Genomic DNA, 25,352 nt, shown 5'->3' with positions numbered 1-25,352 from the left:
GACCTTGTTATTAATATATAAAATGTATAAAATTTTAATAAAATATGGTTCAAATTTTCCCATGCATGTGTTTATGTAGATGGTATATTTTGTCACTGACTTTATTTGTATGTTATGATGTTGAGTCATTTAACAAAGGCTGGTTATTATTACCAAATAATAAACTATAAAGCTCTCTTTTGATCATAAAGTAAACATAACTCAAGAATTAGCAAACCTTTTATCCACATTTTTTGAAGGAATTTGCTGTAAAGTGAAAATTTGTTTTTCCAACAGATTGTTATGAAATTTTTATTGATATTCCCAAGAGAATGTGTGGAGGCAGTGTTTTATTTATTATTTATTTTATTGATCTATATTAGACAACAGATGCTGGGAGTGAACCAAGGGGACATGAAAAGGCTTACCATGTTTAGTCATTGATCAATTCATTTGAAATTTGAGTCTAAACCTGACATCTTATTGAACCATATGTTCTATTTGTTAAATGATATAATGTTATGGGAGGAACAAATGACTTCAGTGAATAAAATTAGTTTTATAAAAAAAAAAAAAAACTTAAAAGGATCAAAAAGTTAAAACATTGAAGAACCCAATGAAGTTTAATATCTAGGAGTAGGAATATCATTCACCGAAAAAGATCTTTAAAATTCAAAGTGTAAATCCATGCATTATTCTACAGATTTAAAAACTAAATCTGGTTTTCTTAACTTTGTGCTACCTATATATAAATAGACCTGACTATTTTTAATAGATGATTTCAGTAGGATATTTATTTTTATAGACATTAATTTGCCGCCATTTCCATGTATTAGTAAGGGGGACATCTATGTTACATCAATATGATAAGTGAACTATTGTTGGCAGGATATTAACCTACAAGAGACCCCATTTGACGACACAATAAAGCTTACACTGTCAATATCTTATACCCTGTTTCTTTGATTTACATTGACAGGTTAAATACCTTTTACACTGGTGGGATTTAAATATTTTATTAACTGGATTATAATTATTGTATCATTACAAGCAAGGTTTTGACTTGTAAAGGAATTTTATAATACAGCAATAAGGGGACCATATTGTGGTCAAATCCTTGTCTAAATTTTCAAGTTGAGATAAATTCTTTTCCTTAAAGATGTTGCATAAATTAAACATTAAATTATTGGCTTGACAGACTCTAAAGTTGTATCAGTAGTGTATTATAGAATAACTACGGAGTCATTGTTATCTTTTATGGTAAGCTGGTTAGAGCCTTTTAATACTGATTGATTTGACAGCTTTCTATGGAATTTTGAACACATTAGCCGATTAGCGTAATATAGGATAAGACTAATAAAAAAATTGATTTGTTAGTCTTTTGAAATATTAGATTTATCTTATTTTAGTATTGGCCTTTTTATATGAGATTATTATTAATTAATTAGTTCAGCTATTGATTCCACAAAAAACATGAAATGTCAGCTTGGAAAATCCAGTTTCTGAATTATTAATGTAGCTATCTAAGCAGGGGTGGTGGCCAATGTAGAAGCAACTATCTTGATTGGGATAGGGCAATTCATCCTTTGTACAAATGACTCAGATTCTAACAAAAATGTATCAAGATGCTTAATTTTTTTTACAATACATGTATATTTGTTATGTTTTCAACCATCAACAGTCCTATTGGATTGCCTTTTGTGGTGCTGACTTGTTTATTTATCTCTAAACTGGGCCTTTTCAAAGCTAGCTTTACCCTTTAAGATCAGGTTCTTCTGTGTATACTTTATATAGTGACATTTCAAATCTAGCATTACCCTTAAAGGTCATGTTCCTCTGTGTAGACTTTATATAGAGACATTTCAAAGCTAGCATTACCCTTAAAGGTCATGTTCCTCTGTGTAGACTTTATATAGTGACATTTAAAAGCTAGCATTACCCTTTAAGATCAGGTTCCTCTATGTAGACTTTATATAGAGATATTTCAAAGCTAGCATTACCCTTTAAGGTCATGTTCCTCTGTGTAGACTTTATATAGAGACATTTCAAAGCTAGCTTTACCCTTTAAGGTCATGTTCCTCTGTGTAGACTTTATATAGAGACATTTCAAAGCTAGCATTACCCTTTAAGATCAGGTTCCTCTGTGTAGACTTTATATAGAGACATTTCAAAGCTAGCTTTACCCTTTAAGGTCATGTTCCTCTGTGTAGACTTTATATAGAGACATTTCAAAACTAGCATTACCGTTTAAAATTAGGTTCCTCTGTGTAGACTTTATATAGAGACATTTCAAAGCTAGCTTTACCCCTTAAAATCAGGTTCCTCTGTGTAGACTTTATATAGAGACATTTCAAAGCTAGCTTTACCCTTTAAGGTCATGTTCCTCTGTGTAGACTTTATATAGAGACATTTCAAAGCTAGCATTACCCTTTAAAATCAGGTTCCTCTGTAGACTTTATATAGAGACATTTCAAATCTAGCTTTACCCTTTAAGGTCATGTTCCTCTGTGTAGACTTTATATAGAGACATTTCAAAGCTAGCATTACCCTTTAAGATCAGGTTCCTCTGTGTAGACTTTATATAGAGACATTTCAAAGCTAGCTTTACCCTTTAAGGTCATATTCCTCTGTGTAGACTTTATATAGAGACATTTCAAATCTAGCTTTACCCTTTAAGATCAGGTTCCTCTGTGTAGACTTTATATAGAGACATTTCAAAGCTAGCATTACCCTTTAAAATCAGGTTCCTCTGTAGACTTTATATAGAGACATTTCAAATCTAGCTTTACCCTTTAAGGTCATGTTCCTCTGTGTAGACTTTATATAGAGACATTTCAAAGCTAGCATTACCCTTTAAGATCAGGTTCCTCTGTGTAGACTTTATATAGAGACATTTCAAAGCTAGCTTTACCCTTTAAGGTCATGTTCCTCTGTGTAGACTTTATATAGAGACATTTCAAAGCTAGCATTACCCTTTAAGATCAGGATCCTCTGTGTAGACTTTATATAGAGACATTTCAAATCTAGCTTTACCCTTTAAGATCAGGTTCCTCTGTGTAGACTTTATATAGAGACATTTCAAAGCTAGCATTACCCTTTAAGATCAGGTTCCTCTGTGTAGACTTTATATAGAGACATTTCAAAGCTAGCATTAACCTTTAAGATCAGATTCCTCTGTGTAGACTTTATATAGAGACATTTCAAAGCTAGCTTTACCCTTTAAGATCAGGTTCCTCTGTGTAGACTTTATATAGAGACATTTCAAAGCTAGCATTACCCTTTAAGGTCATGTTCCTCTGTGTAGACTTTATATAGAGACATTTCAAAGCTAGCATTACCCTTTAAGGTCATGTTCCTCTGTGTGGACTTTATATAGAGACATTTCAAAGCTAGCATTATCCTTTAAGATCTTGTTCCTGTATGTAGATAAAGTCTGTTCACTTAGTAATTCAAAATCCTGACTTTTTTTTATCACATCTGTTCTGTTAAAATTGAAATAAAGGAATTACCACAGATACAGCAAGATCTGCTTTATGAATTAACTTATACCTAGATATCAGCAGTGAGAGTCATTTTCTATGTACTGTTTTGTGCACTGGTTTCTCCTATCCATGCATCTGCAAAAATAATCTAACAGAGACAGCTAAACTCCTTATGTATCATTTGATGGATTTTATTTATATTTGGTATGTTGGTTTTTACTTATTATGAACCATTGAATTGAATTTTCTGTGCACGAATTTGTGGTAATATTTTGAATGTAATTGTATTTTTAGTGAATTTAATAAAAGGCTATCGAACTGTAGAATCAGCTGGTCTCCAAACAGAGGGACGAAAGACTGTTACCTCTATGGCTGGTCAACCTTTAGAAGAATTGGCCAAACAGATGGTCAATACTGACCTACATATGGCCAGATACCCTGATGACCAGTCAGATGATAGTATGGTAGATGAGTACCGGTATATAACTCCGGTAAGTATTACTCACAGGGATGTTAAGAGCTTTAGTGAAACACTGGTGGATGAGTTACTGAAAAGAATTTGTGTTTAAAATGTATATAAAAGTAGTGAAATAAGAACTATAAATTGAGTGATGCTGTTGATTTATTATTATTTATGGGATACTAATTTTTGTGGGTAGAGATATAAGTCTATGAGACAACAACACCAAAAACCAAAAAACACCCAGAGGTTAACGTGTAACAATATACAGGTATCTTTACACAATGTTAAGCTTTAAACTGCCAAGAGTACAGAAAAGTAGTGAAAACATTTAACAGAGACCATCAAAGATCTGATCAAATTCCAAAATTGACAAAAAATACATTAAGATATGACAAATGACATTAATTAAGTTCCTGACGTGACAGTCTCATGAAGATGTGTGTAGTAAGATCTCATTCTTCCCCATTTTATCATTGATCAGTGGACACACAAGAGGTACACAAAAGGTACACAAAAGTTTCACAAATTCACAAATGACCATACTAAAAAAAATCAGTAGAAAAAGCACTTTACATTTAGTAAAGCAATATAAAGTATATTTCACAAGTTTTGAGTTGCTAAAAATGACAGTATATAACGTTCTGATAAAAGGTAGAAAAAAGTTGTGCTGAGTTAGAGATAACTGAGGATGGACATTTTATTCTATTGAATCAGGTAACTTGCTGCTTTGGAGAAGGATAGCATAAGCATGTCAGAGAAGCTCTATTAAATATTTCAAATATAAGCTTTAGCTGTAATGCTGCTGCAGTTTTATTCCAGTATTTAAGAATAACTCAAATTTGTTAAAATCTTAAGAAATCAGATATTAAAGTTTTTTTTACACAAGTAACATCAGTCTCCATTATCGGTAATAATATGCTATTTTAGAACTTTCTTGTTTGCACTTAAGTATAAGAAAACTCTGAATGATTTTAAATTGTTAACACAAGGATGTAGATGTAACTTAAAGTAATTTTGGACAGGGGGCGAAGTTAGACAAAACAATTGATCTTTAATTCATTTGCACTAAATTTACATATATTGGTAGATATATAGTTTATTTTGATTATTATATTTTTTGTCGAGCCTTCGACTTTTGTCGAAAAAGCGAGACATAGCGATCCTACATTCCGTCGGCGTCGTCGTCGTCGTTGTCGTTGGCGGCGTCCACAAATATTCACTCTGTGGTTAAAGTTTTTGAAATTTTAATAACTTTCTTAAACTATCCTGGATTTCTACCAAACTTGGACAGAAGCTTGTTTATCATCATAAGATAATATTCAAAAGTAAATTTTGTAAAAAAAAAATTCCATTTTTTCCGTATTTTACTTATAAATGGACTTAGTTTTTCTGCCAGGAAACATTACATTCACTCTGTGGTTAAAGTTTTTAAAATTTTAATAACTTTCTTAAACTATCCTGGATTTCTACCAAACTTGGAAAGAAGCTTGTTTATGATCATAAGATAGTATCCAGAAGTAAATTTTGTAAAAAAAAAATTCCATTTTTTCCGTATTTTACTTATAAATGGACTGTTTTTCTGCCAGTTAACATTACATTCACTCTGTGGTTAAAGTTTTTAAAATTTTAACAACTTTCTTAAACTATCCTGGATTTGTACCAAACTTGGACAGAAGCTTGTTTATGATTAAAAGCTAGTATCCAGAAGTAAATTTTGTAAAAAAAAAATTCCATTTTTTCCGTATTTTACTTATAAATGGACTTAGTTTTTCTGCCAGTTAACATTACATTCACTCTGTGGTTAAAGTTTTTAAAATTTTAACAACTTTCTTAAACTATCCTGGATTTGTACCAAACTTAGACAGAAGCTTGTTTATGATCAAAAGCTAGTATCTAGAAGGAAATTTTGTTCCATTTTTTCCGTATTTTACTTATAAATGGACTTAGTTTTTCTTCCAGTTAACATTACATACAGTCTGCAGTTTAAGTTTTTAAAACATTTATTAGATTCATAAACTATCCTGGATTTTTACCAAACTTGGACAGAAGCTACTTACAATCAAAAGATAGTATAGAGAGGAATATTTTTATTAATTTTTTTCCTCATTTTTGCTGAGCCTGTGATTAACAGCAAAAAGTAGGCGAGACACTGGGTTCCGCGGAACCCTTACGAATTTTTTAAGTAAACTAATATTAAAGAGGTAGCAAGAATAAAATAATTCCAACTTATGACTATTAGCTATTCTGTAAAATATGACAAAGGCTGTACTCGCTAATCACAAATAAAATGCTTTGACCATATTGAACATTATTTAATAACTAGCTAGAATGTGCTGAAAATAATTTCAGGGATAATGAATAAAAAAATCAGACATTTCATAAATATGTTTCAACCTTTATTCATTTGTGTATGTCGTTATCAAAGAAATATACTATATATAAACATTTAGAAATCAGACTTTAAAGAAAGTCACATAACTGTCAGTAGTTTTGTTTTTTGCAAAGTTTGAAATGCAAAGGAAAGGAACAGAAAAAGAAAAAAATGATTATGCAGTTCAACTTTGAATGTTTTAACAAACAAACAAAAAATTTATCTGCCTTAAGATTATGAATTAAAAAAAAGGTAAATGAAATGTGTTTGTTTTATAATTTTTTTCTCATTTGGCCAATTTCATAAAGGTAATTGACCTACTATATTACATACAGCCTTCATTTACTTCAGGGGACCTTGTACTTTAGGGTTAGTAATCAGCTTATGCTTAGGAATAGGTTAGGTTTGAGTTTGAGTTTTAGGACTAGTGTTAGGGGTAGGTATGGGGAATTGTTAGTTTTAGGTTTGAATTACTTGCGGATAACTGTATATGGGTTGGTTACCCTAGAGTGAACAAAGGCCTCACATACATAAATTTGTTTTGGTTTTAGAATAAAAGGGGTACAGATCAAAGTAAACCTACAGCAGAGGAGAAGAGGAAATTAATAAATGATCTAATCAGCCATCTTGATAAAGATAGTGATGACCTTGACAGTTCCATAGAGGAGATTCATTGGAAAAAGGTCGAATCACTCCTGCCTGTGAAATCACAGGAGAGAAAATGGATAACAGTTGGGCAAGCAACTAGTCTGCATTCCAGCCGACCGGGTGATACCAGGAACAGAGAAGAGGAACTGGTTCTCGGTCTTGAATTACCTTCAGAGAGTGAAGGAATGACACAGAATGGCACAGATTCCAATACATCAAGTCCTGTCCTGAAAAGACGAAAATTCCTTTCAGCTGACAGCACTGACATGGTAAAGTCACATTCAGGGCAACACCACATGATGCCTCCATCGACAGTCTCTAAAACACCTGATAGTCTATCATACTATCTACCAAGCTCAGAACAGAATAGTGGGGATGATATGCATGGTAAGAAGAATTTATATCAGAAATCAAAAAAAAAAGAAAACTTTAAAAAGAACAGTACAAGATAAACTGCAATTTGAACTAAGTTACCTTAGAAAAACAAACCAATCTGAGGAAACATCTCTTGTGAATCAAATTTTTTTCCTTACGTACGTCCCAAAATTGGTTTCCGTTCTCTAACTTTAGTTTGCCTCAATCAAATATTATGAAACTTACACACAATGCTAATTACCACAAAACACAGATCAAGTTTGAATTTTGGTGGCGTCACTTTTACTGTTCTAGAGTTATGCCCCTTTACAAATAGAAAAATTGACGAACTTTTCATTTCCGTTCTCTAACTTTAGTTTGCCTCAACCAAACTTTATGAAACTTATACACAATGCTTATTACCACAAAACACAGATCAAGTTTGAATTTTGGTGGCGTCACTTTTACTTTTTTACAATTATGCCCCATTACAAACGGAAAAAATGCTGAAATTTTCTTTCCGTTCTCTAACTTTAGTTTGCCTCAACCAAATGTAATGAATCTTATACACAATGCTTATTACCACAATATACAGATCAAGTTTGAATTTTGGTGGCGTCACTTTTACTCTTTTAGAGTTATGCCCCTTTACAAATGGAAAAAAAGCTGAAATTTTTTTTCTTCAGTTCTCTAACTTAAGTTTGCCTCAACCAAATGTTATGAAACTAATACACAATGCTTTTTACCACAAAACTCGGATCAAGTACAAATTTGGGTAACGTCACTTTTACAATTCTTGAGTTATGTCCCTTTATAACCTTATATGCAAGCGGGGGCATCATCTGTGTCCCATGGACACATTCCCCATTTATTATTATTAAATCAAATGTTTTGATATAAACATAAGATCAAATGATATAAACAATAATTAATTCTTTATCAAAAGTTTCTCATTTCAGTCAAAATGTTTATTGGTCAATTGCAATATAAGATTTCAGCAACAAACTTTAAAATGCCATTCTTTCTGGAATTTTGAATTATATATTACTTTATTGGGAGAGACATATGGTTTGACACTGGGATAATTTATTCTGTAATGTAAATTTGTTTGTATTTCAGGTTTTGTAGAAGAGATAAAAAGCCATGCTGCCCCTGTTAATTATGCTGCTCCAAGATCATCTAGTCTACATGACAGTGGTCATGTGACTGCCTCGACAGGAAGAGGCACATCTCTGCGGGAGCGAATTTTGGAAATTGGGAAAACACTGGAGGTAAAGTTTATTATTATTTAATAACTATCAAAATTGGTGATCAGTAATTATATGTGACAAACTTAGGTTAAATACTAAAATAAGAAAGTGATTAGAGAACTAAAAAAAAAGATTTAGACAGATGACTTTAGTGGTCAGGATTCCCTCCACAGGTTGTTCCTCCTATTACCACTATCTCAAATATTCAAGCCTTGCTCTGTAATTTGGCAGAGTGACCTTGGTCTATTGGTATGTGAGTTACTCACAAAATTGGGTCCTGATTGGTCAGTTATAAACCTGGCTGCCAGGAAACATTACGTATTTGAAGATGATGATGTTAAAAATCATCTAGCAAACAAATATGAAAGGATTTTTTTGTAATCTGTATTTTATGTATCAAATTTATTTTGTTTATTTCCAGAAAAAAGTAGCTCCTTATTCAGAAATATCAGATGAAGAAGAGAGTCTGTTTACGTGGAAGACAAAGGTAAATGAGGACTAATGAAATAAATCTTTATCTAAAAATTAATGGCTCAAAGGAATTCCAGTAATGTGTTACATTAAATTTGTGTGCATGTGTCCCAAAATATAGAATTTTACACAAAAACAAGTTAAAGTATGTATTCTCGAGTCAATAAAATTCTAGTTATTCAATTACCTTTGAAATACAATATATTACTTATTTGCTGCTTCTGGCTGTTTACCCTTCATAACTCACATGCACTTTAATTAAGACCTGGGTTTTTATCACAAATCTAGAATAGTCAATGTTAATTCCTTTTGGGACAAAAGTAAATGCCATATTTATAGATTCCTCCTATTTACCATGAGAAAATCAATTAATACCTGTATAAGTTTCTTCCATTTTTTTTTTAAATGATTCACAAAGATGAGTCCCAGTGCTTATTTATAAGAATGTAAGTATGGTTTATTTATGTTTTAGGCTTATGAAGCCAGAAGAAATTTTGATAATGCAGAGAAAGAAGTAAAACACAGTAAAGATGAGGTACATGTACTGCTATATTTAATCCATCTGATTTCTGATTCCATTTATGGTACATGCATTATAATACGACATGTAAGAGAGTACTTCTCCATAGGAAGTAGTTAACTTGCCTTTACCTCTTGTTTGCTAGGAATATTGTTAATATTTATGTTTATCTAGTAAGAAATGTTTCTAGCTAGTGTCTAACATATCTAACCCTTTCAAGAGTTTTAACAGAACTACCCCTTTGTTAGTAGCAATAAAACAAAACATTCTTTTGATTGAAATTTGTTGTTATATAGTGTGATGTCAATGTGTAATAATTAATATATTTCTATAGTTTATCAGGGCATTCTCTACACACAAAAAAGACCAATAGATTTTATGTAATCATCAGTGATCACTAACAAATCTAAAAGGTTGAGAGTATCTCAAAGTATATCAAATAATTTAAAATCAACTGTGAATAAAAATTGAAAAAATAAAATCCACCATTTGCCTTTAAAGAAGGTTGTCAGATAACAAACAAACTATACAACAGATTTTATTATGATTTCCTTTTAGAATTATTCACATTTTTATTATTTTGTGAATTTTGCAGACAGCACATTCTGTCATCCTTAAAATTCTGACACCATTAGCACTACAATACATAATTTACTATTATGGGTTTATAGCCATTTACATTATATTTAAAGCTTCCTCCTGCCAAAAAACGTAGACAAAGGGTATGTCATATGTTGTCAACATCACTTATCATAATGCATGTTTAAAATTGCACAAATGTTTCCACCGATATCTAAATTGATAAATTTTTCCGTTTATGACCATATTTTGTTAGAAAGATAATGTGTGGACAATGTAAATAAAAAATACTCAGAGTTGTTGGATATGAATATTTTCATTGGACATGAACACCGATGGTCAAGCATTCAAGTTTACCAGATGTAGATCAATTCAAAACTGAAGATGACTTTTCTTTTTTAGGAAATTAATTTTATGAATGAAATTTTGAAAAGTATGGTGGATAAATATTTCTGTATCTTATAAAATTTATCATATAGTTTACTTTTTGTAAAGTGTGGGTTGCATATTAGTTGTTGTTGTTTGTAGATGTTAAAATACTATAAAGTTCTTGCTTACATGTAGTTTCATTATTATGAATGCTATATTGCTATGCTCACAGAATTATATCATATCCTTTAAATGTCCAATATTACACTATGTTCAATGCCAGAAACAGTTCTGGTATTATGCAAGGGCAATTGAGCATCATTTCAAAACAACCCTTGTCAAACAAGTCACCTTTTTTTTTAATTTACAGATTAACAAGTTAGAGAAAGAACTTGAAGAAAAGTGTAGATACATAGAAATTTTAGAAGCTTTTGTAGAAGTATTACAGAACCTACTTTGTAACAAAGTAAGTAGACTTATATCAACAAATGGATTTGTCTTAATGTACTCCTATATCAGTATTACAGTTTTTAATGATTTTCCTTCTCTATCTAGTTGAATTTGTGAATTCTACAAACTTGATAATTATTGTGTGATTTATGTGCTGTTTAATACATGAAAAACAAAAAGAAGACAATTGATTCCGGACTCTAATTAAACCTTTAACCAATTTCTTCAATGTGGTAATGTATGTATGGATTTTTTTTCTATTGAAGGAGAATAAAAATGATAAAGAAGTACTGAACGGAATTGAAGTTGAGGTGCACAGAATGAAACAAAAACTTACCGATCAGGTGACACATAGCACAGGAAGTGATGTCACAACAGAACTCAAACGTAAAGAACGAGAACTTCAGGCAAAGGTATATAGATTTATAACCTATAATGGTTTACTTTTATACCAAGGCTCCGTGTTGAAGACCGTACTGTGACCTATAATGGTTTACTTTTATAAATTTTGACTTGGATGGAGAGTTGTCTCATTGGCACTCATACCACATCTTCTTATATCTATTATAAGTATTATCTGAATTGATATTCTATTGGTAAATATACAATACTACATGGCAGAAACTTTCACACAAAAAAATAAGGTGATGATCTTAGTTTACTAACTGATTAATTAAGTGCACAACATTTCATTTGCCTAAATGTTAAATATATATATATAGGGTTTATATGTAGGATATTTTACAGTTTAATAATAGTTATATTTATGAAGTTGACTCTTCTACTGGTGAACATTTTTATTAAAACAAAAACTTGCATTGAATCAAACATATTGTCATTTACACACACCCCTCCTACTAAAGTACATGGTGCTGGAAAATTTTATTTGATATAGTAAGCTATGCCTTAACCATTTAAACATAGAATTTTTTTTTTTTTAATTCTTTGATACAGTTGTTTGAAAAAATCTGCAAAGTTGAACAAGTCTTTTTAAATCCTCGTCAGAACTCTCCTTTTTCTGTGTCAAAATGAAATAGTATTCATGATTTAAGACAATGGCATGAGGAGACTGTATTTGACAGTATAATACTTCATTTTAATGTTTGATCTTTTCTGTAGAGAAATGAAGTAGACAGTTTACTGGTGGAGTTAAGACAATGGCAGGAGGAGTGTAGAACAATAGAGGATATGAGAGTGAATGCCCTTGAATCATTACATTGTCTAGAACAAGAAGTATCAGAAACACATACATCAGAAAAACACCTGAAACAAGACTATAATCAACTGCACGAACAGGTAAATTCTATAAACATTTCATGTTGTCCTTATTAATCTTATTAATAGTATATTTATTTCATTGTATGTCCTTTCCGGTTTTTTTTTTAGCTTGAGTAATTTTCACACCAACCAGTAAGATTACATCTATTTTTTTCTAGGTCCTTTTGGCAGAGCTCCAGATAAGCTGCGTATTTGCGTGATCACGCAATACAAATAATTAAAAACCCAATGCAATTGCCCATTGCAGGGTTCAAAAACCCAATTCATTCAAAGGAAAACCCAATTATATGCCAAAACCATGAGTTCTTAACGCTTTTATTCGCTATCGTTTGCGTTATTTACCCTTATCTGATTACAGTCGTCGCGTAAATCTATTTTTATAATATTTATAAATGGAAATGTCCTTTCGTTCTAAAAATAGAGCCCTGCATCAAGTACCCTGTTGGAATTTTCCGTTGCTCAAAAGGTACACGTGTTTATGAAAACATTTCGATCTTCTCGGCGTTTATCCAATTAGAGTTTGTCTTGTTGTCATATTTTTTTCGAATTGCTCGGGATTTATCATAACATACAATGAATTAAAACGAAAGTAAATATCCGATAAAAATATTGAATAGAAGCATGTTTTCAGCTTCTTTTTGATACTTTAGGGAAAGTTATTATGATGATAACAAGACCCGTTTGCGTACCTTAACGAGAACATTGATAGAACGATAAACATGGGGTTTTGTCAAGAACGAAATCAGTTGGAAAGAGTGAAAGGCCAAATCAATTATGACATGATATATGTACATTTTGTAGTTGGAAAGCATCAGAAACCAAAGGTTCTAATCAGCTGGGACAACTTAACCCAGATTTATGTAAATTAAATTAAACAAAAACATTCAAGTATAATTTTAGTTTATATATTATTTTTTTCATTTTAGTTGATGAGTGAATACACATATCCGTTTTTTACGTCAATGCATCTTGACACTTTCTTTGTTTTGGTCTTATTGTTCTGTATGCTTATGATAGTTGTCTAATTGGCAAGTGCAGTTTAACATTGTCATTTATTTATTTGATGTTGCAGAATTATTTGTAAATTTAACTCTGTTAATTTAAGTTGAATGTGGTCTCCGTCATTAAACCTATAAACCTGGTCAAGGTTTTGGGGTATATCTTAAATCTGGGAACTACTTATTATTTTTATTAAAAAGTAGATCTGGCAAATAGGTGAAAGGACTGGCAAAACTTTCTTACAGCACCTAAATTTCACATATATTACATAAAAATCTAAACACTTAGCCACGCCTACCCCAACTAAACTGTAGGGTGATCATATGGGATCTAGAAAGGTAATTAGTAACTGTCCAACTAGTGACACCAGCTGCAGTTTATATAAGTTGTGAGAAAATACAAAACTGGCAGAACGTTTAAAATCAGACACAAATTAAACGTACAATTGCTCGTCAGTGAATAAACCAAATAAAACAGCTAGCATATATACAAAGAAAAAAAACACATTTAAGATGGAAAAACATCTGCATGGGGTTGACATAATGTGATTATAACATGCCTAAACATTCAATATTGTGTTGATGAAAAAACCCAATACATTAAGGAGCTTGGTGGTGAAAAACCCAATTTGATATTTGCTTGAGGGGTGAATTGGAATTGATAATGCAATTTAAAAACTTTATCACCCAATTACATAAAAAAATGGTGGGTAAAAACCCCAATTTGTGAATTCTTATCTGGAGCTCTGTTTTGGGTATTTAGAAACTTAAATAAGTGTTGTCTTTTTGGACTGGGATGATTAGTGCTACCCTTTTGAGTGCAGAGAAATATGTGTGTACATTCAAACTCTATTTTATGTTCAACCCTCTACAGATATTATGCTTACAATATAGAGTAATAATACTTTGACATTATGTTATTCCGTCTGACATTAACAAGAAAGATCAAATTAAAGCTTCAGTTATGGATACAAACATATTCAATAATTCACAAAACCTTATTTTAGTCTATACTGCACAATAATCTATCATTTAAAAACTGATATTTTGACAATTTTTGTAGTACATACCAATTCATGTAACTTTTACTAACAATATAAGCTGTGATTACTTTATCTAACATTATTAGCTGCTATCCATGGAGACTGAAGCTCGTTCAATGAAAGTAGAGAGAGATCAGCTCAGATTTGAAATTATTCAGTTGAAGGGGAAAGCCAAAAATTTTAGTCATCTTGACTTTGAGAAAAATAGTCTTGATGAAAAAATGCAAAGTGTTTCAAGACTTTTAGAAGACAAGGTACTATCTTTATTTGATAAATAGAAATAATCTTAAATTTACAAGTATCTATAGCTTGATTCAAAAGTTCAATTTGAAAAGTATCTGTTTTCTATTTTTGTTTGCCGTGGATTTTAATTTTACTATTTAATGTTTAAGAATTTGTTTTGATTTGAAAAACATTTGGATCTTGTAAGATAAGCTGTTTTGTTTATTACTAAGTGGTATGATAGATATTTTTTTAATTTCACTGTGAAAGTGTAATTATTCTTAAAAAGTGAAACACTTTGCAATTTGTATATTTAAAATTAAACAGACTGAGACAGTAAACAACCAAATGAAGGAGGTTAAAGAACTCAAAGTATCTATTATCTCCCTTGAGGAAGAGAAATATCACCTACAGAGGCAACTACGAGATTATGTTAACACTCAGACAAGGGTACTAATAAGTGTCGTTTTCACTTGTTACAATTATATTGAATGTCACATTTACTTATATTTATATATATACGGATCATGTTAATTGTTTGTTTTATTATTTTGAAACCAGTTGGAGATATTAGGGTTTTATGGTCCAAAGAAGCGACACTATTCATATTTTAAAAGGATTTAGTGCCTTTGTGGGGATTTAAATTTCCTCTTTTAATTAGTTTCTATTGATATCAAAGCCAAAAACTTTTGTTTTCCTTAACCATCTTGGTTGTCTTGAGGTGGTGTGCTTGCTTTTCGTGTGTAAGCTTCAAGTTTTAACCCATTTTTGTTAAACTGAAAAACCTGTGAGAGCAACAATCAGTAAGTTTGGAGTGTCACAAAATGAGGATTCTGTGAAATGTTACTTTGTTAGCTAGCATGGTGAAACATTATTTTTTAGCAAGTCACCCACTACAAAGTGGGGTTTATTTTCATATAACATTACAACTTTTTTTCCTCACCATTTCAAACAACTTGATAACATTTATGATAAACATAGTAACTGTTTTATTAAATGGGGATGTCATTTCCACTTTAGATTTAAAGGAAACTGCAAATTCAATGGTATTTAGTTTTGTATTACAATTTAGACATTAAAATTGGTGGTGGGTGGGTTACATGTCACAGAAAAATGCCAGTCATTTGTGAAATGTTAAATCTCTGTTTTGTGTGTGTTTGTTTGTGTATCTATATGTGCATGCATCAATCAAAACTTTTTGCTGTGATGTTTATGCAGCTATAAATCACAGCTTACTTAATTTTATGAGCAGTTAATTTTTTAAGCTGAGTTATTTATAGGTAAATTATACTGTGTAATATATTGTCACACCACTTTTTAATGTACTTCCTGTTCTGTTGATACAAACAAACCTCAAAGGATACCTGTAACAAATGAGTTTTCCTCATTTTTTGTCAACATCATTAATTCACAGGCTCTTTAACACCTTGCTTCATCTATGAAAGTTATGAAATGAGGTATAATTTCATTGATATTGAGGATACTATAGGTAAGCTAAATCTTGAGTTCACTTTCAACAAGCTGCTTGCCTGCTTTATGTTTTCAAGACTAATATATTTACCAGGGACAAATTCAAGGTTAGAGGAAAGTGGGGCTTAATTGTGCCTAATGGCAAAAATAGTGGATTTTGAAGATTTAATTCTAAAAAATAAATTTTTATTCTGATAAAAAGGGCGTACACCTTTGCCCTCACCAGCTGATTTGCCTTTGTTTATATATTAAGTGTATAAAGGAGTTAATATATTATGGCTGATTTTTTTAGTATTTGCTTTATGTGAAGTTTTGTATACATATTAATGTCTGTTTTAAGAGCTTTTAAAGCTCAAATTTTATTGTTAAATTTCAAATATGCTGACTCTAAGTACATTTCTTACTTACTGACTTATTGACTTATTTGATAGTTAGAGTTGCATTTTTGCAAGATTGGATTATAAATTTAAGAGTGAGTATTATATGATTATGAGTTACAGTTAACTGGTGTATAGTTACATAATGTTGTTTGATCCTTAAACACAGCTTAAATAAATGAATGTTAGGAAGAAAGATATAATTTTAATACCTGTTATTCTGTCTCTATTTTCACAGATATCAACATTAGAAACAAATAAAGAAGATTTAACAAAGAACATTGCCATTTTAAAAGCCAGGATTAGTCACCTGACACAGAAATGTAAAGAAAAGGTAAAAAAAAAGCTACTGATGCTAACACTGTTAGTTAGGCTTTGTAAAATTAATTACTCCCAGTATATGGATCTTATCTCATTTGTTTTATATTAGAATATGTAAGTAGTTACTATTTGCATTTTGTAAGATCATGGTGAGACAACAGATTAGCTGCTTGAACTCTCAACCTTCATATTTCTGCATAAATTGTTATCCTTTTATCATTTGTTATCGTGTATGTTTTTTTTCCTTACTTAAGGATAAGTGACTGTTTTCATCTAATGGAAACTAAGTGATATTACAACAGTCATTCTTAAGGAATTGTGAATCATCATTTAGACAACAAAAAAGATTTGGATCAGCTGTTTTATTTTGTATCCACTGAAGGTAATGATTTAAAAGAATCATTTGTTTAGTCATTTTGTATTATTTGATTTCAGGACAGTCTTTTACGTCGCCTTAAAGATGAATTTTGCCAAGGATCTGGAAAATCATCAGCTCTGCTAGAGGAGCTTAAAGTTATGGAATCTTTTATGGACAAACAAGATTATGATAGTCCATCAATGGTATGTTGTATAGTTACAATATAGATTTTTTTTTAGATGAAATATGAATTATTTAAGATTTGAAAAATCCAAAAATTTTGGTGATATACTTTCATCATCAAAATTAAGATGTATAAACTCTGCATATATGTTATCTAATATCTCAGGGATATACAGCGTACCTGCCAACACACCTGATTTCGGGGGAGACTCCCACTTTTTACTTAAAAATTTGAAATACCAACCTATCGAACTGTACTCTTAATACCAAAATTTGAATGAAAAAGGTTGTCAAGCATTATCTCCCCCTTAGAGGAGCTGGAAAGAGGGAGATCTCCCGCATTGTGGCTCCAAAGGTTGGTAGGTATGATAACAGCTTTCTAGATCTTCCTTCAGAGATCAAAATCTTGCAGGTCTTGTAACTATGTACACTTTTAGTTTTTATGGTAAAATAAACCTTGATATAACTGCATGTAACTTCATGTGTTTTTGGTTTTTCCTGAGAGGCACATATAAATTAGAACTGGATATGACATAATCAGGAGGCTTCTGAACAAAGTGCCTGTATCAAGCCACCCTTTTCCTGAACAAAGTGTTCTATCAGTGAACCTTTGCAGTGTAAGTTTTATAATGGTGTATGTTCCAATATAAGTGGGAAAATAAGTCAAGTATAGATTAAATCTTGGTCTATAGCTACAAGTATAACATCTATATTTAAATTTGTATTTTATAGTTATCTAATGGTAAACCCCCTGACCAGAATGACAGACATTTAATATCAGAACAGTTTGTACAAGGAGAGATACCTAAGAATCCACACTTCACAGTAGTATCCGATTATGATCCTTCTCTGTTTTCCAAAAGTAACAGTCCGAGACTGGAACTACAACTGAAAAAGGGAGATAATGTTCTCATTACAGGTAGGTTCTATAATTAAACGTATTGATTTCATAAGGAATTTTTGACTAGAAATGCAACTGAAAAAAAACAGATGCATTTTCTTTTTCAGGTAACTTAACAATAAAATGAATGACAAAAATTTCTGTTTTTTTATTAACACACCATGGAACATAATTTTATTACTTTTGGTGAAAACCATGACCAAATTTAGATAATTTAAAAAAAAAATATTTATGTGCAGGTTATATATAAGAAAATAAGACCCTAATTGTTACTACTTGTTCAAGATAAACAGGAAAACTAAAGATTGAAAACTTTTACATGACATAGATTACCGGTATTGTTTTACAGGTCCATTAGATGACAGAGGTTATTTTGAGGCTGAGGTTAATGGAAAAGTAGGTTTGGTACCAGCAGCTTATTTAGGTAGACCTCCTGTAAATGGCCACCATTTTCCCACAGCTAAAGACAGGCGGTGGCAACAGTACGAGAAACCACCAAATCACCTGGATACCTCACCAGAAAATATTGTTCAGATGTATGGCCAGTTAGTTAAACAAGGGAAATCTGGTTACTCCAGTCCCAAGTTTAATGGATTAAGGAAAACAACTGGTCAAAACATCAATCAAGGTAACAATTTACTTACTGTTGGACCTTTTTTAATAGCCAATTTATCTACAGAAATGATTAACATTTTAAAATTGTCATAACTTATATATATGTTTAATTATTATGTTTGAACAGATTGATAAGTCCAAAGAAGAAAATTCTAAATGTTAAGAACATGCTGAAAATTTTTAAATGTCTTATTTTCTTTTATTATCCTTAACATGAATAAAAGTAGTTCTGTGGTGTACATCAGCAACTCAACAACACAAACAACTGAAATATATCTTGATATCAAACTACAGTCTTCAACAAAAGAACAGTGTCTATACAATATGTAAAGGTTTCAATCGTCTTAAGTTCCAAAAAAAAAAGGAAATAATTATACAGTACAGAAGCTATTAAAGATCTGGCTTCAACATTTTTTTTTTATTTACAGCTGTTCCTGATCCACCACAAGATTTCCAGGCCGTGGAAACAGAAAGGGGGATAACTTTGTCATGGAAACCTCCTGCAACACCAGTTACTGGATATAAGGTATTATTTACATTATATGTTCAAGTGTTTGAGGTAAATTATTATTCATTGGCAAACAATTTTTGTGGATTTCGTGGATACAGATGAACCACTTAATTAAACGTTCAATGAAATATAAATTTCCTAAAGGTTATATACGAACTGTGGCAAAACAGTAAAAATCAATTATTCACAAAGACACAGATTTTCTTCAATTCACAAAGGACAAGGAATGCAAAATTTTGGTGCGCCTTCTCTTCTTTTTACACAAAAGCAAAATATGACATTTATGTCCCGATTTAATGGAAATTCTATATTTAGTGGCATTTAAATATCACATAACAAATGATACCTTTATGTATTTTACTTGAATTCCTTATAATCTGTTTGCTGTTTGTAGATATTTGTGGACGGAAAACTTCACCGACACCTTACCAAAGCAAGCATAACCAGACTGGTCCTCCACAGTATCAGTATGGACAGGGACCACATATTTGGTATCGAGTCAGTCTGTGACAGACAAGTGTCGGAGATTATAGATATCTTCTATGGAGACAACGATTCTAAAGAAGACAGAGTATTAACAAGTCACGAATTTATAAAGTTACATCAGAGACAATACTTGGGCATCTATGATTATGACCCACAGAAACAGTCTCCGAGAGCCGATACATCACAGGAACTGGCATTTAGTGCTGGAGATTCCATAACGATATACGGAGAAGAAAGACGGGATGGGTACTTTTATGGTTGTGTAAGTAATTGATAAGGTTAAAAGTACAGATTAAGATAAAGCTTATACATCACATTCTTATTGCAAAGGTAGAACTTTCTATCTTACTAGTCAGCAGAATTCTGAAGGTCAGACTGTGTAATGTTATTACCTGTCAGGTAAATGTTTATGAAAAAAACATGAGGTTTGGGAAATAACCTGTAATCCTCAAAGTTTTGTTACCTTTTACCACTGTTTATCAAAGAAACAGTCTTTTTTTCATTTTTGTCGAGCCTGCGACTTTTGTCACAAAAGCGAGACGTAGCGATCCTGCATTCCGTCCGTGACAGCGGCGTCCACAAATATTCACTCTGTGGTTAAAGTTTTTGAAATTTTAATAACTTTCTTAAACTATCCTGGATTTCTACCAAACTTGGACAGAAGCTTGTTTATGATCATAAGATAGTATCCAGAAGTAAATTTTGTAAAAGACTTAGTTTTTCTGCCAGTTAACATTACATTCACTCTGTGGTTAAAGTTTTTAAAATTTTAATAACTTTCTTAAACTATCCTGGATTTGTACCAAACTTGGACAGAAGCTTGTTTATGATCAAAAGCTAGTATCTAGAAAGAAATTTTGTAAAAATATATTTTCCTGTTTTTCCATATATTACTTATAAATGGACTTAGTTTTTCTGTCAGTTAACATTACATTCACTCTGTGGTTAAAGTTTTCAAAATTTTAATAACTTTCTTAAACTATCCTGGATTTGTACCAAACTTGGACAGTAGTTTGTTTATGATCAAAAGCTAGTATCTAGAAGGAAATTTTGTAAAAATATATTTCCTTTTTTTCCGTATATTACTTATAAATGGACTTAGTTTTTCTTCCAGTTAACATTACATACAGTCTGTAGTTAAAGTTTTTAAAACATTTATTAGATTCATAAACCATTCTGGATTTTTACCAAACTTGGACAGAAGCTTCTTACAATCAAAAGATAATATCTATAAGAAAATTTTTAATGATTTTTTCCCCATTTTTTGTTGAGCTTGTGACTAGCAGCAGAAGTAGGCGAGAGACTGGGTTCCGCGGAACCCTTACAAATTTTTTATTTCTATATAAAGTAATGATACTATTGTTCTGACTACGGTAATATATTTTCAAAGTATCATATGATATTACATTCTTTTAAAGCTTGCTAAAGCTATTTTAGTTCTGCCAAATAGCAATTCTGACTGTGAGAGAGCATTTTCAATTATAAAGAAGATTTACACTGAATTCAGATCAGAACTCAACAATGATACATTGTGTGCATTGTTACATGTTTCATGTAAATTTAACCAAACTGGCAGTTGTTTTGAAAGCAGCAAAACAGGCCACTGTTGAATACAATAAAAGTTTACAGTAGAATATTGTTTTTTTACATTGAGAAATTTGTATAAAGTTCATATTAAAAAGTCTGCATCTACGTCACACGCTTTTTTTCACGCTTTTTGACAGGTCATGTCATGTCATGACATGATTTGTCATTGTCAGAGGTTGGCAACTATGATCATACCGTTTCATTATCATATACTGTTACAATATGAGAGATCAGTGTTATCAACTTTTCTTTTATCTGGAGCAAACCATGTAGGAAGTGAAGTGGTTTCTCCTTATTACATCTTTATCATGGGTTATGCATGTCTATGCTAAAAGATGTACATTATACTGGGTAAAACATATATGTTTAGGTTTAAAACTTCAATCTATTCTTTGTATTGGCTGGAAGGTCTACAATAGGACAATACATGTACCAGATTGTGCTTTAAAATTCATTTTGTAAATTTATTCAATGAAGATTTTTAATTTATAAATATTAATTTAAGATTTTTGCTTTGTATTTATAGGTTGATGGACAATATGGTTTAGTCCCATCGTATTTCGTTGAGGAAATTCCAAAGACAAACAGACAGGTAAATAGTCTTATCATATACCCCTCCTGTAAATATTGAAAAGTCTATTCAGAACCCCACCCCTGAACCATATATTTTCTTCCAGTTCATGAATAGACGAAAACAATTATTGTCACCAATTAATGACATAGATATTGACATGATCAGACAGCCATAATGTTAAATTTTGAAATGTATGAAAATTCATCAATGGTACCCAAGACGTCTGTTTTGTCTACTTAAGACTAATCAGTGGTACTTTATTCAAAACAGTAGGCAGGCCAAATTAAATTGGAAGTTGATGGGCATATAAAGGGAAAGTTCCGAAAATGGCTTAGGCAATTAATCTTCGCCTGAGGTATAAAAACCTTAGTGTTTCAATTAATTAATTTAACATTTTATAAACAGTAAATTTACAGAAAATGAACATATCATTGATGTTTCATGTCAGCAAAAAAGTGCTGACTGCTGGGCTGGTGATATCCTCCATGACGAAACGTCAACTAACAGTGGCATTCACCCAATGGTATGCAAAATTCAACAAAGATACCAGGCTTATAATTTAGCACACCAGACATGCATATTGTCTGCAAAAGACTCTTTAGTTGCTCTCGAATCAAAACAGTCAGGAAGGCAAATCAAATACAAATTTGAAGAGCATCAAAAATGAAAAATCAGAAAAGTTGTGCCAAATACGGCTAAGACAATAAAAGCCTACTAAGTTTTTTTTTATTTGCTAAATTATTTATTTATACATGAGATTTGTTATTATAATGGATTTTTATTACAGAAATTTAATGTTGATTCACACAAATACAACACTAGATGACACCACACATAAAGCAGTTGAACAGTGCTATACCCAACTACTCAGGAAGATTATAATTGGTCACATGATCCAGTGTTGACCAATGACAACAGTGCTATATAAACTGTACTAAAGACTGGACCACTGTGCATTAGATTCAGTATCATTATATTGAGAAATCATTGAAAACGTGCAATATATAAACTTCTTAATTAATTAATTATAGCTTTTACTGCCGAACCATTTATCTGTATCTATTGTATGGCATCATAATAATAGTTTAATCATTTATTTTTTTAGTTTTCTGTTTAAACCAACAGCATTGTCAAAGGCCAATCTATACAATTCATTTAAAATTTCATACAAAGGATTGTTATCTTGCCAAAAATTAGTTTTTATGGTATATGCTGATATTTAATTTGTTATCAAACTTTGAAAATGAATAGTTAAACCCAAAAATTTTGATTAGAAAATTGAATTTTTATATATGATTTTACACCATTTTATTGTCTTGTTGTTTAATATTTTGTTAAAATTTGCTATGCAATACATGTTTATGTTTTGATTAAGAAATTATATTTTGTAATTTAAAATATATTTCTAATACTTGTATATTGTTATGAATCAAACATGCTTAAAAGTGTATATTTTGTGAAATATATTTATAAGTAAAGTCTACCATTTGTGAGTCCATTGCTTCCAATAAAGTAAATCATAGTTAAATATTTACAAATATCATTATTAAAGACACCTTGTAAAATTATCATGTTTGTTTATAAAACATTTAATGATTGTATTGAATAAAGAAACATTTCGGTTGTGATAATATGAATTAATGTTTCAAGGGCACTTCACTCTGTTAAAGCATCGAAAGAAGATCATGTGTTTTGCAATCTCTTTGTTACAAAGCTATTTGTTATTTATATATTTTTATAAGTAAGTAATAAACATATTTTATGAAACAGATACTATTTATATTTAATTTAGAAAAAAAGAATGACAATGAATATAAAAAAAACAAGACTTCAATCAGGAAAAAAACCCCAAAAAAACAAAAATAAAGTTCAACAACAAAAAGGACGAACAAAAACAATAGCAAAAAACATCTAAAACAATAAGGTATATACTAAGGGTAACCGCCATAAGGTATGTAAAAAATTGCTGACAAGAAAAAGATGTCTAAATATTGTGAAAATCAACTCTAAATTGTGGCTGACAATTACAACACTATAGATGCATACATACACATGCATTGATACTCCAAAGACAAGGAGAAGTATGCTGGCACTTACTATGAAAATCAGGAAGTTACAGGGAAAAATGTAAACATCATTTTAGTAATCCTTGTCAGCAATGTAAATTGACAACTTTTTCATGCATGCCAATCTCCCAAAATAAAATTTATAAGTTGATTTGCTATAAAAATACATTTGAATGGACCAACCATAGATTTTTTCTGTCATAACACAACATGAATTCTTATGAACAAAACAAGATGGGGTAGACTCATCAAGGATACAGCAACCCACCGACACAAATTACTAAATGACATCCAGAGGACAACTTACAGCCTTCAACAATAGACGGGTATCTTTATAACATGTCAAGCACTTAATCATCCTTTTTTTAAATTGTGAATAAATCCAACAGAAACTATCAACGGTCTGCCATCAACACCAAATTCTCAAAATAACAAAACAAGAATTGACACAAGAAAGCCACAGACAATGTTCCTGACTTCAGATAGGTACATGAATATGAAGTTTGCTGAAACTAGTTTCTAGCTCAACTGGTCCAAAGAGTAAAAATAGAACATAACGGTAAAATGCAAGTATTTTCTATTATCTTGTAAACATACACTGGTATAGAAAGAAAAATTCTGACAAATGCAGAAATGTTCAAAATGTCAAGATCTACCTTCAAAACTGTCGAACCACTCCTTGGGAAAATTGTTGCTCATAAAAGACGATATTTTTGTTCTGCTTTGACAGAGTCAAAAAGTAAGGCTTAGACGTGCTTAGATAGCTACATGTCTAACAATTTGTTTAAGTTTATGATTAAGTCAGTTTAACGGGAACCACTGACATTTGGTATGCAGTTGTGTTTAGCATTAGCACATCTCATTTCTATGGAGATAATGACTTTGAAACTTTTGCATAGTTTACATGTTAAAGTTTGTGATAGGGTCATTTTAAGGGTACCATTTATGATAAGTCAAAGATAATTGGTATGCAGTGTTATAAGCATTTGCACATCTCATTTCTATGGATGTTCTTTTGACTTTGAAACTTTGTTTTGCACAGTTTTCATGATATAGGTTTTAATTAAGTTTATGATGAATCTTCAATGGTAAGTAAATGATATTTGGTATGCAGTTGTATAAGTATTAACCCATTTCATTTCTATGGAATTTATATTGGCCAGCCCCCTCAGTCATGGTTCGCATAGTTTACATGTTAAAGTTTATGATTAGGTGTTAAATGGAGAACCACAAATGACAAAATCGTCAGTCTACACTTATGGGAGTTAATGTCTTTAATGAAAAATTGTACCATTTTTTTTGTTTTTGCAGAAAGAGAAGCTGTAGTTAACTAAATACAATCTACAAATCAGTCAACATGACTAAAATCATCCACTGACTCTCCATAGGAGTTACTTAGTATTACCATATGAATCGATATGATGAT

The 25,352-nt window shown here is 31.1% G+C and overlaps 1 protein-coding gene across 5 annotated transcripts in view; it reads left to right on the top strand.

Annotated features, from left to right (window-relative positions):
* Positions 1-23,631, top strand: part of LOC127735859 (golgin subfamily B member 1-like) — an 81,633-nt gene extending 58,002 nt beyond the window's left edge. For all 5 annotated transcript variants that reach the window (XM_052246257.1, XM_052246256.1, XM_052246258.1 and 2 more), the window contains 17 exons: positions 3,756-3,952; positions 4,576-4,638; positions 6,847-7,330; positions 8,417-8,568; positions 8,969-9,034; positions 9,491-9,553; positions 10,857-10,952; positions 11,203-11,349; positions 12,056-12,232; positions 16,563-16,658; positions 17,081-17,206; positions 17,919-18,105; positions 18,437-18,715; positions 19,131-19,228; positions 19,608-19,961; positions 21,813-21,878; positions 22,648-23,631. In XM_052246257.1, the coding sequence (XP_052102217.1) occupies positions 3,756-3,952; positions 4,576-4,638; positions 6,847-7,330; positions 8,417-8,568; positions 8,969-9,034; positions 9,491-9,553; positions 10,857-10,952; positions 11,203-11,349; positions 12,056-12,232; positions 16,563-16,658; positions 17,081-17,206; positions 17,919-18,105; positions 18,437-18,715; positions 19,131-19,228; positions 19,608-19,961; positions 21,813-21,878; positions 22,648-22,686 (2,690 nt within the window). In that variant the 3' untranslated portion in view covers positions 22,687-23,631. The remainder of the gene's footprint in view (positions 1-3,755; positions 3,953-4,575; positions 4,639-6,846; positions 7,331-8,416; positions 8,569-8,968; positions 9,035-9,490; positions 9,554-10,856; positions 10,953-11,202; positions 11,350-12,055; positions 12,233-16,562; positions 16,659-17,080; positions 17,207-17,918; positions 18,106-18,436; positions 18,716-19,130; positions 19,229-19,607; positions 19,962-21,812; positions 21,879-22,647) is intronic.
* Positions 23,632-25,352: the final 1,721 nt, after the last annotated feature.

This window comes from Mytilus californianus, unplaced genomic scaffold (genome assembly GCF_021869535.1).
Source record: "Mytilus californianus isolate M0D057914Y unplaced genomic scaffold, xbMytCali1.0.p SCAF_3, whole genome shotgun sequence".
Classification (NCBI taxonomy): Eukaryota; Metazoa; Mollusca; class Bivalvia; order Mytilida; family Mytilidae; genus Mytilus; species Mytilus californianus.
This window is presented reverse-complemented; position numbering and strand designations above follow the sequence as displayed.